Consider the following 15000-nt stretch of genomic DNA (forward strand, 5'->3'; position numbering starts at 1 on the left):
GCTATAAATTATTATTGGTAAAATAATTTTTTTTTTTTTTTTGCTACGGCAGTAAATTATTCATGACAAGAGAAAAGTTTGGATACGAATATATTTTCGTCCAAATTGTTTGAATAATGGCTGATCAGATTTTTTCAGTTTTGACGCAGCGTCATAGCCTGGTGCGCAGATAAATGACACTCATCTCAAATTTATCAATGTCACCGTGAACAATAGCCCGCTCTCTAATTTACATTTCCTATGTATCATAGTAGAGCTTTCGGACACGTTTAGATTTCATATCTGCCTTTTCCGGCGAGAGCAACTTTTTTTGCCTCTTTTCAGAATTGTCCTTTTCTTCAATATTCATCATTCCTTTGTCTTCCAAATGACCGGAAGTCAGAACACGAGACAATAAATTCACAGGGAGAGATATATATATTTTTTTGACATATTTGCAAATGACCCTTCATCCGAGTCTTATTTCAAGTTTTCATTTAAATAACACATCTATTCCAGCAATCCAGCTTTCAAAATTCGAACTGACCAGTTCTTACAAAAGAGAAAATTGACGAGGGAAAGTGAGAAATACGGTGTGACATTTGCTGTAGCTTAATTATGCACGACCTTTCTGAGGGGCGTTGGGCTCCGATCACATCTGTTTCAGCTCGATCTTTTATGATCTCTCCCCCCCCCCCCCTTCCGCCTCCCCCCCCCCCAAAAAAAAAAAAATCCATTCTGCCCCTACTGACCTAATTCATACTTCCAGACCTGGTAGTCAATCAACTGCAGGTCGCAGCCAAGGTGGCGAATGGCATGAGTCAAGCAACATCTTACACCAAAAGATCTTTTAAGAACTAAAAAGTTAACACTGTAACCACGACAGAATGGCAGTCTTCAGGTTCTTAATTAAGGGGTAGGTTCCCCAGACTCGTCACTCTAGAGAGAACATGACTCCAGCTGATGCTGGTATTCATTGACAGTTTAGTCTCCTGATGAGAGGAAGGCTGGAAAGGAAAAACGGACTTGCCAAATACTAACCCAATGGTAACCCGTGTTCTACCACTTAGCAACGGTTTAACACACACACACACATACATAGGTAGGTTTTTTTTATTATTATTATTCCAGAGTCACATGCTATTTAGTGACATTCGTTCCACACCGCCCCCTCCTCTCTATTTTATATATACACATATATAATATATATATATATATATGTATGTATAAACATATGCATTATACTTCCTGAGGCTTCAGCTATATTTCCTGTCGCATGCTATTTAGCGACATTCATTCCACTCCACTCCACCCCACTCTCTCTCTCTCTCTCTCTCTCTCTCTCTCTCTCTCTCTCTCTCTCTCTCTCTCTCTCTCTCTCTATATATATATATATATATATATATATATATTTATATATATTCGTGTATTCATATAACATCCCAAGCACAAAATAAAAGGGGGGTCAAAGATTTCAACAATAAAGACAGCCAATTTTCCTGGAATCTTAACTTGATGCTAATAATGCGCCATTATCACTGTGCTCTGGAGTCTAATGGAAACTTCATTTAATATGCATACATTAGGTTCACAAACATTATCAAAAGCAGAGCTACCCGCAGTAAGTCTCCCAGAGCCCCCAGGATATATGCGTACATTCATTATCATCATCAAGTGATTAAAATATTGTCTTCTCTTGCTGAAAGGAATAATATCTGCATTCTCTTCCTGCTTTAAGAGACTTCATGAGTGTGTCATTGTAAGTGACTTCAGTCGCCTATACTGTTTTTTTTTATCTGTCCATCCGCCTGTGGTGTTTTTGTATGGTAACACTGCGTCCCGGGCTTTAGATAGTTACGCTATTTGTAAGTTTTAGGTAAATAAAAGGATATTTGGGTGTACATTTGCAATTGAAAAGTGTTTTAATAATTTACTGTATGCGAATTACACCGTTAATATACGAAATAAGGTATTATTATAATCGTTGAATGTAAGCTGAATGTAACTATCTAAAGCCCGGGACGCAGTGTTACCATACAAAAACACCACAGGCGGATGGACAGATGAAAAAAACAGAGTATAATCACTTTTCTCACGGACTATAACGTCAGATTACAAAGAACTGAAAACTAACCGTCACTATCTTTCTCTATACAGCTATTCGATGTTCGCAAGAATCAGTTATGAATTGGCAACTGCCCTCATTCATTATATTGAACCACCATTATAAATAATTATATATACATAAAACATATACACACACATATATATATAGTATATATTTACACACATATACATGCATACACACACACACACACACACACATATATATATATATATATATATATACACACACACACACGCATATATATATATATATATATATATATATATATATATATATATATATATATATATACTGTATATATATATATACACACACACATGCAAATGGATGGCGCAACACATAAATATATATGTGTGTGTGTGTGTGTGTGTGCGCGTGTTTGCGTGTGTGTTCTACAACTACTCCCAAGAAAAAATCAAACGAAACAACCCTCGAATGAAACAACAAGAGCAACCTGACGGAGGTCCAAAAACCCTCAGATGGCCGAGAGGAGGAGTTTTTCGAGTCAATTACTCTGGCAGCCTTCCGTAATCTTCGGGATTAGCGAGCAACTAATAAAAGTGCCGTAAATATCATTACGCAGCACGAGTGCGGATTAATGCAGGCAATTAGTGCCTATAAAAGACGGCGCGCTGCCTGGATTTCAAGCGCAAATTAAGCGCTTTAACTTTTCAAGACACGAATGCTGTAATTACCATGACTATTGTACAAATAGCGTCATTAACCTCTTGGTGCTACAGATGTTATAATTACCCCCCGTTGTAACTATTAACATGACGATTAGGTTCCTGGTATGTCGGTATTTACGGTCTTTGCTGAGCACTCAAAATCTTTATGTGCTCAAAAGAAAGCGATACAGAGAAGCATAACAATAAAACAATACGTGAAAGAATTGTAAAAATAACGCTCCATAAAAGAACAATAACTATCAATTCTTAATAAATCAACTAAATTTCTCCTTCACAAATGCATAATGAACAACTCCAATTAACAAACCTGTTTCATAAAATAGTCAATCCTCTTATGAAATATCTACGTAAAATATTAAGTAACATAAACACACAGTTGATTGATATTTGCACGACTTTCTTTTATTTTGATATGAATCATTCACTTTCATTTTGAATGAAAGAGACCAAATTCTTTCAAATCAGAGGAATGGCGAGTACTCTAATCTTTTCATATGGGAGGTACATTGAATAACTTCTGAATATCCATCCAACCAATATAATGCAGATATTCCGAATGAATATTATGTAATTAAATAATCATTCTGCATCTATTGTAACGGAGCTTTTAATTCTGCATATACAGATACTAACACTCAACTGACAATGTAAAAAATAAATTTAAAAAAATTTAAAAAAAGGACAGAACAATCGACCTTTTGACAACGGAAAAAGAATTTTTCTCTTTCATGTTATGAATATTGCAATTCTTCCCAAATAATTCGCTGACCGACCTTTCCAACATTTCTCGTATTTTGCACTGAAGCTTTATAGCTTCATATCCTTTTTAACAGAGAGAGACTTGGTTCAACAATGCCTTCACAAATTGCTGAGCCTGATATAAGTCAATGGGGATTAAGATGGACTTAAAAGAGAAAACCAAGAGATATACGAGGTGTGGTGCAAGAGTGGAAAGCGGAAGCTTATTCTGTTAGAAAAAAAAAAAAAAGGATCGATTCTAGCCTGTTGGTAAAGTGGTGAAAAATGGTATAGGAAGATGGACTTTAGTTTGTATATGAAATGAGTGAATAGATGAACTCTAGTCAGTTTAAAAAAAAAAAATGAGTAGATTCACATCAACCGTGCATCTGATGTCTAGGCCAGTCCCTTACGACGCTCCTGATTGGCTGTTGATAAGCCAATCACAGGGCTGGAAACTCTCAGTCTCTCGAGAGAGCTCACATAGGCAGGATGTATGTTCCACCTCTCCTGAGGGATACTGGTGAAAGACATATCCCTCAGGAGAGGTGGAGCATACATCCTGCCTATGTGAACTCTCGAGAGATACTGAGAGGTTCCAGCCCTGTGATTGCCTTATCAACAGCCAATCAGGAGCGTCGTAAGAGACTGGCCTAGACATCACACGCACGGTTGTGAATCTACTATAGTAACATGTGAGATTTACTCCAGACTGCTGGTAAAAGTGTGAAAAGATGTCTTCTGTTTTAATTATAGGGTGAAAAATCTTTACAAAAATTTTACGTGTGACAGCTGACATAAGGCGAGAAAAATGGAATCCAATCTATTGGTAAATAGTGGAAATATGGACTACATACTGCGGTTAAAGTGTGAAATAGTAGTCTCTGGACTGCTAACAAAGAGGTGAAAAGGACTCTAGACTGTGGGTAAAAAGAATTTAAAAATGGACTCTAGTCTGTTGCATAACAAGTGAGTAACTGGACACTCTTGTCAGTTGATTAAAAGGTCAAAGGACTGACTCTAGTCAGTTGGCAACGTTGTAAAAATATAGACTTCAGTTTGCTGGTGCTGTTGCGCAATAATAGTCTCGGAATTCTCTGGCTAACGGTGGAAGGATAAAATCTAGTCTATTGGTAAAAGAGGTGATGACATGGGACTCTGGTATGTATTAGCAAAATAGTGACAAAATCTATTCTGTGAAAACACAAGACTTCAGCCTGATGGTGAGAAGGCGAAAAGATGCGTTCTAGACCATTAGTAAAAGGATGTAAAGATGAATTCTAAAGAATGTTGGACACAGCGTGGAATCCAGTCTGTTGGCAAAAATGGGAAAAGCTACATTCCAGTCAGTTGTTATAAGGCCGAAAAGACAGTTTAGTCTGTTGTTAAAAAACAAAAAGATGAACTCTGAAGTGAGAGATCCTAGTATACAGGTAAAAAGGTGGATATATTAATTCTAGCCTTTTGGCAGTAGTGACTATAGTAGATTCACATCAACCGTGCATCTCATGTCTAGGCCAATCACATACGGTGCTCCTGATTGGCTGTTGATAAGCCAATCGCAGGGCTGGAAATTCTCAGTCTCTCTCGAGAGTTCACATAGGCAGGATGTATGTTCTACCGCTCCTGAGGGATAGGCCTTTCAAAAGTGTCCCTCAGGAGAGGTGGAACATACATCCTGCCTATGTGAACTCTCGAGAGAGACTGAGAGTTTCCAGCCCTGTGATAGGCTTATCAACTGTCAATCAGGAGCGTCGTATGTGATTGGCCTAGACATCAGATGCACGGTTGATGTGAATCTACTATAGTACAGTGAGATGCGCAGCAGTTTTAGTTAAAAACCCTGAGAAGGACTTTGAGTCTGTTGGTAAACGACTGGACTCAAATCCGCTCGTAAAAACAATAAAATGGGCTCTTAGATGCTGTGAACAAGTCATGGCCTCTAGTCCTTGGTCAAATGTTAGAAGATAGGCTCTGAAATGTTGGTAAGGTGAATAAATGGTTTCTACTGTATGCGGGTAAAAAGGGGAATTCTAGTCTGCTGGAAAAAAGAGAGAAGTTGGATTCTCTTCTACCGGATTATGGAATAACCATTTGACAAGTATAGAAGGAAGATTGCTTATGGAATGACCATTGGACAAGTATAGAAGGAAGATTGCTTACGGAATGACCATTTGACAAGAATAGAAGGACGATTGCTTATTGACAAGTATAGAAGGGTGACTGCTGAAGAGTAATGTAAAATAAAGAAATCTTGAGAGCAATGATGGGAGCGCCAAGATAATGGTGGATTGAATGATTAACGCCGCAAATGTGTATAAAAAAATATAATGGTGGAGTACATGTCTATAAAATGCTCTAGAAGCTGATGAGATACTGTTCGGTCTGGATTATAAAAAGTGATTATGCAATTACACGATGCAAGGGCTTAAAAATTATGCTTTTCACTTCTCTGACACCACCCTTGATAAAAAATACATAGCATTTAGCATAGCGTTCCCCAAAATGTAATGATAATTTTTTAAATACAGGAATTAAGCAGTCATAATTTTCACACCACTGGACATCAATACTTTTCGTGTTGGAAATGCCATAGTGAAATTATTTTCACAACAAAATATTTACTTTCAACAATCAACTTTTGTACTAAAATAATCTGCCTTTCAGAGCTACGTGAACAATACCCTACCGTTGCTAATATAGGTACAGTACACTATTCATTCCCTGTACAGTAATCAACCTTTTCATTCGAAAGCTGTGATTAAAAGGTTCATACTGCAAGCAACACAATCATTATTTTCATATATACTGATGCTGGTATCAGCCTTCACATAATGAAGACAGGACAACACAACTGTTACGTTTCGTACTGCAGGCGATGTTTCCATACCATGAAATCAGCGATTATTATCTTTTTCATACCACAGACTAATTATTACCTTTTTAAAACAAATGTCGACGTTAAATGACAAACTATGACGTACAAAACACAAACAACGTCGCTATACTTGACAATTCTCGTTCACCTGATCCCACCGTAATCGAGGGAGTTTTACTTAATGCTTACTCGTACTAATCTTTACATTAGCTCACTGAGTATCATCCAATGGTCATTCGTTTTACGGTGTTTCTGTCGGTTTCGTGTCCATAAAATATTCCTGTCAGTGTCCCAGACACCTGAATGCCCTTCCAAAATAGTAACCTTATACAGACCCTGTGGCGGTCCTTATAAGGCCAAGCCGCGGCTCGAATACGGGGTATGACGCGAAGATGTATTGTCTGAACCTTTCGCTTTGATTCAGGGAAAAAAAAAAAAATTGGTCTCCTTGCCCTTGGAGAGGATGGAGTTGCTTACATATTCATATCTTTCTCCCCCCACACTCCCCCTTTCTCTCTCTCGCGAACACGTATACTTACCCACAAACCAACAAACCCACAACAGTGTATCAAAGGAATAAAGGAATATACAGAATCCAAAATACATTACGGGAATGATGAAATTCAGCGCACTCTCTCTCTCTCTCTCTCTCTCTCTCTCTCTCTCTCTCTCTCTCACACACACACACAACACAAAGAAAGTGTATCTAGAGAAAGTAAAGAATTCAAAAGAATTCAAATGACATTCCTGGCGTGCTAATATTCAAAGCACATTCACTGCACACGACCTAGCGAAGAATGTCTTTCAATATGAATAATGTAATTTCCAAGCTCTTATCGATATCTATATACATATAACACCCGAACACTATGCAGAAATAAGTCTCCATCCAAAGTTACGCCGTATCAGCTGTAGCGGCAAACTGTATTTAATACACCCTGAATTCTTAACAACAGTTTATTCCACATCGAATAATCAATCATCATTGCAAGCGACAACGTCATCTAATGTCAATACCACCAGTTCATTCGACTATGAGTCATATCTTTCGTAACTGGAAAAATCTGTAATATTGAAAGAACATGCAGATAATACTTAACATGAATATTTTATATTGACTGCCATTACCTTCACATGTCAAGCATACGGCATAGGTTGGTATCAAGGACTTTTCTTCCCCAACAATGCAAAATTTCCCGTAACAAATTCTGTTTTAAATGATGACAAAATAATGGATATATATATATATATATATATATATATATATATATATATATATATATATATATATATATATATATATATATATATATATATATGTAAAGGTTTTTGCCACGAAGGAAAAAAATGAAAAGCGAGATAGCCAAGCACTTTCGGTCTAGTTCGACCTGAGTAAAGGGTCGAACTAGACCAAAAGTGCTTGGTTATCTCGCTTTTCCTTCGTGGCAAAAACCTTTATTTATACATAGCATCACGCTTTATATACTTCGTGATCAAGTTATTCATATTATATATATATATATATATATATATATATATATATATAATATATATATATATGTATAACTCTTCTTTTCTACAGATCTAGAATAAGCATTCCGAATGTACGCCATGACATAAGGACTTCACAATTATCAAATTTGCCTCTCATTGTATAATTCATAGAGTATAATTATTTCGGAGGGTCAAATAACCCCATCCATCGTTTTCTTACACCGTGCACTAACACAACAACCTAATATTTTAGTGGTTCAGTTATTATTAGAACATGTGTACGTCACATATACAGCTGATATATATATAGATATATATATATATATATATATATATATATATATATATATATATATCATATTATACATAAATACGATATATATATATATATATATATATATATATATCTATATTATATATATAGTTTCATATTGTCGTGTTTTCCAACAGGTCTTTAAATACATATCCACACATGTTTATTACATACATACATCACATACATATATTTTAATATATATATATAGATATAATTATATATTATATATATATATTGTTCATATATATATGTTATATATATATATATATACTTATATATATCATACTTATATATATATATATATATATTATCGTATATAGATGTTATATCTATGTGTATGTATAGATATATTATATATATATCTATTATATTATAATATATATATTAAGGTTAAATATATAATATATTATATATATATATATATATATAGATCTCCAAACGGTAATATGACAAGTATTTCATATTGTCGTTTTCTCCAACATGTCTTTAAATACATATCCACACATATGTTTATTACACACACACACACACACACACACACACACACACATATATATATAAGATCTCCAAACGGTAATATGACAAGTATTTCAGGAGGTTCCATGATATATTTTAGTAAAAGGCCATAATTTATTATCAAAAAACGTTCCGCACACACAACACGGGGCATCATCAGTCTGTGAAGAAATAATTTTTTTTTTACATTAAATTAATAAATAAGAGGAATTCACAAAAGATATAAAAAATTAAAGATTAAAATTTACGTCAAATAACTAAGAAAACGTTATTATTTTTGAAAAAGACAGTAAAATAAAAGAGAGAGAGAGAGAGAGAGAGAGAGAGAGAGAGAGAGAGAGAGAGAGAGAGAGAGTACTGAAACACCAACCACCCGTGTGTGTGGTATGTATGTATGTATATACACTATATACATATGTATATATGTAGTGTTTATATACATATATGTATACTAAATCACAGGAAAAAATAAGAGAAAGAGACGAAAATCATGTAGCGTTGTCGGCAAAACTGGGTTTGTTGACACTGCAAACCTCTAGAGGCATTAACTCAGTACAGAGCAAACCAAACAAAAACAAACAGGCAACTAAACAAACGAAAAATGAAAAAAAAAAATAAAACGGAGTAAAAGGGAAAAGCCATGTTAAATCTTAACAGAAAATTTCACTCGAGCACATGTACCTTACTCAAACCTACAAAAACTAATAAAGTGTTATAATCTCTCCTCTTAAGACATTAAGGGAAATACCACCTACATTTCGCCACCTCCTTCCCCTGCCAAGGTATACAAAGATTTTTCTAATATATATAATATATATATATAGGGTATATATATATATATATATAATATATGTACATATATATTATATATTTATATATATATATATTTATATTATATATAGATATATTATATATGTAATATATAATATATTATATAATATATATATATTTATATATATATTTATAAATATATATATAATATATATATATATATATAAATATATATATATAATATATATATTATAATAATACTATATATATATATATATATCACTCTATACATATAGTATATATAGTCAACAAAACATCGATGTCGAACAAAAGAAAAATATGCTGGAATTAAGCTAACGATATGGAAGCATCCTGTTCAAGTTTTTATTTTAGCACTATCGTGCACACACGCACGCACACACAAGTATATATATATATATATTATATATATATATATATATATATATATATATATATATATATATAGAAGAGGCCAAATATTAAAACTACTCACATTACTAATGGAAGAGGATCATGTTAAAACACCAGCAAGTTAAAGCACCAGAAAAATGTTGCAATACTGCATATTCATAGCCTGAATTTCAAGTGGATAAAAACATCATCCCTTTCGGCAATAAAACTAAAATGAAACCCGAGTTTCAAGAGGGTCATCTTACCCCCATACGAACTAGGTCATTTTGGAAGTATTAAAATACCTTTTAACTGTCTATTTTTCACACAATTTTATTCATTCAAAATGTTCCATTTACATATTGCTGGTGGGCAAATAATACTTCGCTAGAAACGTTATATACTCGCTTTGATGCTTTATATATAAGAGTGATGCAGCTCTCGCTCTATATTTCTACCGAAAATAAGAAAAATATCCATGACCTTATTCAAATTAAACAATTAGACTGGTGGGAATTTTTCTTATAACACTAAATTCTTTTCTGGTAATATTTCAAAGAGAGAATAAGAAAAGTGTTTTTGTTATGTGGGCTTCAACCTACAAGTTGTTACATCACTGGAATAATCAGGGCATCCACTAGCTCTCAGGGTGGCTTCTTCCGAAGCATCCTTATTTCCATTGATTTTCTGCAGGCAATCATCTTTATTAACTCTTAATTTCTTTCTAATAGGAAAAAGCGACGCCATATAGAAAAGGGCAAAGCTGAAGACAAAGAATATTGATCTTTATTCATTAGTTTCTCTGCCTATGTTAAGTAAAATATTTTTGCAAAAGGCAAAAAAAAAAAAAAATCATGTTCACGTGACGAAATAATAAAGGTCTAAATATAATACAAAATCTTGGTAAATTACTGCTCAAGTATTCATTATAGAAAACGGAATACCATAGAAAACATAGAAAATGATGGACGTTCTTTAGAAGATAGACTTTCCCAAACAATCACACTATCACCATTATGATAATGAATGGAACACATTTCTACATTTATACGCGCCTATGCACTTTCAGTGCTGTTCTTGGTTCGAAAGGTCGCTGCTATTCGAAGTGGTGTGTCTTGTGTGTGTGTGTGTGTGTGTGTTTGGTGAGTTGGTGAGTAGGCACCCAACAAAATACTACTTGATGATCTCCAAGACTCGGCAAAAGCACCCATCTGGGAATCTCAAAATCTCTAATACCGAAAAAGTTAACGCACAATAACTTCTGGGGCTCGAGCTGGCAACACCTTTAGAAAGTGGAGCCACCCTATCTCTCTTTCAGCAAGTCGCAAAGCTTCCGATTCTTAATCCACTACGATATGTAACTGTCAGTGAAGGAAATGCGAAGTCAAAGTTTTTCAATAAAACCTCAAGAGAAATCCCATTAAGGTCTGCGGGTCCATAAGGCTGGCCATGTGTTAAAAAAAAAAGAAAAGAAAAGACATGACTGGATTTTTCAAGTAGTTGAAACTAAAAATTACAAACTTCCTAAGCTTGATATTAGTGAGTACTATAAAGAAAATCTTGATATTATTTCTTTAACCCTGAATGATAAATATTTTTAGCAATGTGGGGGCTTAAGTAACTATTACCTTTTATCCCTCTGTAACACTCCTTGGCCATTTGTTTCATGTGCACAGCATTCGTTAATAACCAGGATGAAGACAGCTCTCTATATCTATCTATCTATCTATATATATAATATATATATATATATATATATATATATATATATATATATGTATATATATATATATAATATATATATATGTATATATATATATATATATATATATATATATATATATATATATAAAGTACGTGAAGTTATACAGCATTACCGTTCTTACAAACCCAACCATTTTTAAGTATGATCCTGTATGTTACATAACATGCTACCGAAAAGTAATAAAAAAAGGAAAGCAAAGAAAACGTAAATTATGTAATAAAGTTCATATCGAATAGAGATGATAATCTTCCAGTTAATTAAGCAATGGGATCCAATGTTCAAATGGCAGTCTCATCATAGTTAAAAGCAAAAGTGTATCAATTTAAATAAACTGGAAGATTCAGACAAACAACTTTCATTTTTCAAATGAAGTGAATGGGATCTTGAATCAGAAAGAAAAATATATCTCGTCTTACTCCAGCTCAAAGGGAAATCCTCACTCCTGCAGAGAGAGAGAGAGAGAGAGAGAGAGAGCCTCAGCTCATTTAAGAGAAAAGGCAAACCACACTCTGCAACGAAAAAGGGACTGAACTGAAAAAGAGAGAGAGAGAGAGAGAGAGAGAGAGAGAGAGAGAGAGAGAGAGAGAAATCTGTCCGGCCAGGTCATATTCCGGGGGAGCATAAAGGCGGCAGCGGAAGAAACCTCGTGCCAAAGAAAAGCCCGGCCTACTGTCACTGTTGAAAGAGCAAATCTTTTTGCCTGCGAAGAGCTTCTGAAATCTATATATTATGCTTGCAAGGTCGATGATTTATGTGCTGCCAGTAATTCCAGGAATATAATATTTTACACGATTCTCATATAATGGTATGAGCTTTGCTTGTTGATTCGCGTCCGCAAATACCGATGTTCTATCTAGATGGATGTGTATAATAATGCAGATTTTAAACTTGCCTCTTTAAGAAAATGACAAAACAATAGAGGAAGAATCTGAGAACAAGTACCAATTGTTGAAAAATACGTGAATGCATATTCAACATAAAATTATCAAAAACGTTTTTATACTAAAAAGAAGATAAATTAGGAACCTAAAAATAATAAACCTGAATTTCTCTTATTCCTTGGCTACGAAATAAATAAGAGATCTAGCAATTCCTGTGCTTGAGAAGTTTGTCTGGCTTCACCTTGAAGGCAAATGATTAATAACTATTTCGTTTGAAGATCAGAGGTAAACATTTTGTGCGTGTGGGGGGGGAGGGGGGGGGAGGTCCATTTTCGTTAAGTTACAGCAAAACTAAGCTATAATTTCAAGTATGTATACTATACGAATAATGCTAGTTACATGGGCGAAATCAAATTGCACCCCAACTAGACCCAAAGAAAAATAAAATGAAGCTAGTTCAATATTATCGAGTCTCTTCGAACTGAATGAAAACCCAACGCATATCTTTAAATGAACTTTATTTTTTTTTTGGAAAATATTGCCGTAATCAATGCCTCCTGTTGAAGAGGGATCAGTGAAACTTTGGATCTAATAGTATTTCTCCAACTAAAATTTAATTCAAAATATGTTGCATAATTCCAAATATACCCATCAAAAGGGTTACTCAAGACTTACTCTCACCGAAACGAAGGAAAACCCAAAACGTATTGCCTAAATATACTTAAAACTGATTTAATCATGTGATTAAATCATTGAATTTTTCATTAAAAAATCATGGTTTTTTATTTTTTATTTATTTTTTATTCTTTTTATTTGAAAGCAAACAAATTGAAAAATATGGGTTGGAGGTTAATAAAATCTTAAGCATAACTGTGCTGCATCTATTTATTTTCATATAAAATAATTGCAAGTACATACTTTAGGCAGAACTGGAAACGCAAAATAGAAACTGTCATAAAATTCATTTTGAGGAAAAAAAGGATTGAAAAAACATCTAACAAATAAAAAATACAAATAAATTAAAAAATCAAATAAATAAAAAAATAAAATAAATCACAGATTTTTTTATTTATTTTTTATTTTTTAAATAAAAAAAATAACCAACCCTGATTAACAATATTGATTCCATTAGAAACTAATTCAAAATCTGTTATACACAAAACACCCACATCAAAAAGGTTTACACTCAGGACTTACTGGTACAGCTGTAGCCGTCTGGTTCGAGGGTGTAGCCTCTCTGGCAATCACACTCGAACGTTCCGTCGTGGAGGTTGAAACACAGGTGCTCACAGATGGCGTTGTTTTCGCAGAGACCTGCAAAAGTAACAGATTTCATGAGCACATAAAAAACGGGGGAGAATGTTACGAATAAAGCTACCTCCCCCAACCACCCCTTCAAAAAAATAAAAATAATAAAATAAAAAAAATAATAAAGAAATAAATAAATAAATAAACTTACAAAACTAAATACTAAAGTTAAAAGTATTTTTTTCGCAGGGTTTAATTTTTTCATTTTTGTACTCATGAGAATATAAACAAATCAATAAGTCATCTCAAAGAGTGAATATTGTAAGCCAAACTAAAAACGAAATCAAATGTATAAGTAAAATTTTACAACAACAGCTACAGTTACAAGACAGTTTTCCCTTTCCATGTTCTTTCTACAGAAGAGAGAAGGAGAGAGAGAGAGAGAGAGAGAGCGAGAGACGAGCAGAGGAGAGAGACGAGAGAGAGAGACGAGAAGAGAGAGAGAGAAGAGAGAGAGGATAATATGGATGCAACAGAAGCCCGAATGGTCGCAATCCAGCCCCCGGTCGTTGCCAAGAGCGTTAGGCAATACTTAAGGGTTAAGCCTGTATTCCATTTTGAGGATTTATTTCGCTATTTTTCGAAAATGTCAGCTGCATCCCGGAGCTACTCTCGCTTTACAAAACAACAGATAGTATTCAGGAAAAGACACAAACACACACACTATATATATATATATATATATATATATATATTGCTACTGTCAAAATGCATATATCCCCCCTTTGACTGTATAAAATATTGTGTATAAGATTTTGGCCACATTTTTTCAGATTCCTAGATAGCTTAGAGATGGAGTTTTTATGTGTGTTCAGATTTCTGCATTACATATTGTAAAAGAATATATAACGTAGAATGTAGAAAGAGAGAGAATATCTTTGTCCGTTCAAAGCTAGAGTTGTTTTTCAAAATCTGTCAACACGTTTGATAAGAGAGCTTAAGTCTTCGTTGTGTTTTGGGATTCTGTCATCACGTATGATAAGGGACTTCTGCTTCGATCGATCGAGTCGAGTACGTATTTGTTTAACAGACTGGTCTCCTACGTGTATGTCTTTGCCGAGTGCCATGTGCAGATTACACATTTTGTATGTAAAGTTGCGTAAGATTTCGAAGCTTCTAGAAAGAA

General features: G+C 34.1%; 1 protein-coding gene across 3 annotated transcripts in view; it reads right to left on the minus strand.

Moving 5' to 3' along the window:
* LOC135222644 (pikachurin-like) overlaps nucleotides 1-15000 on the minus strand; it is a 475091-nt gene that overhangs the window by 53350 nt on the left and 406741 nt on the right. For all 3 annotated transcript variants that reach the window (XM_064260795.1, XM_064260802.1, XM_064260787.1), the window contains exon 2: nucleotides 13764-13880. In XM_064260795.1, coding sequence (XP_064116865.1) covers nucleotides 13764-13880 — 117 coding nt within the window. The remainder of the gene's footprint in view (nucleotides 1-13763; nucleotides 13881-15000) is intronic.

The sequence above is a fragment of the Macrobrachium nipponense genome, chromosome 20 (genome assembly GCF_015104395.2).
Source record: "Macrobrachium nipponense isolate FS-2020 chromosome 20, ASM1510439v2, whole genome shotgun sequence".
NCBI lineage: Eukaryota > Metazoa > Arthropoda > Malacostraca > Decapoda > Palaemonidae > Macrobrachium > Macrobrachium nipponense.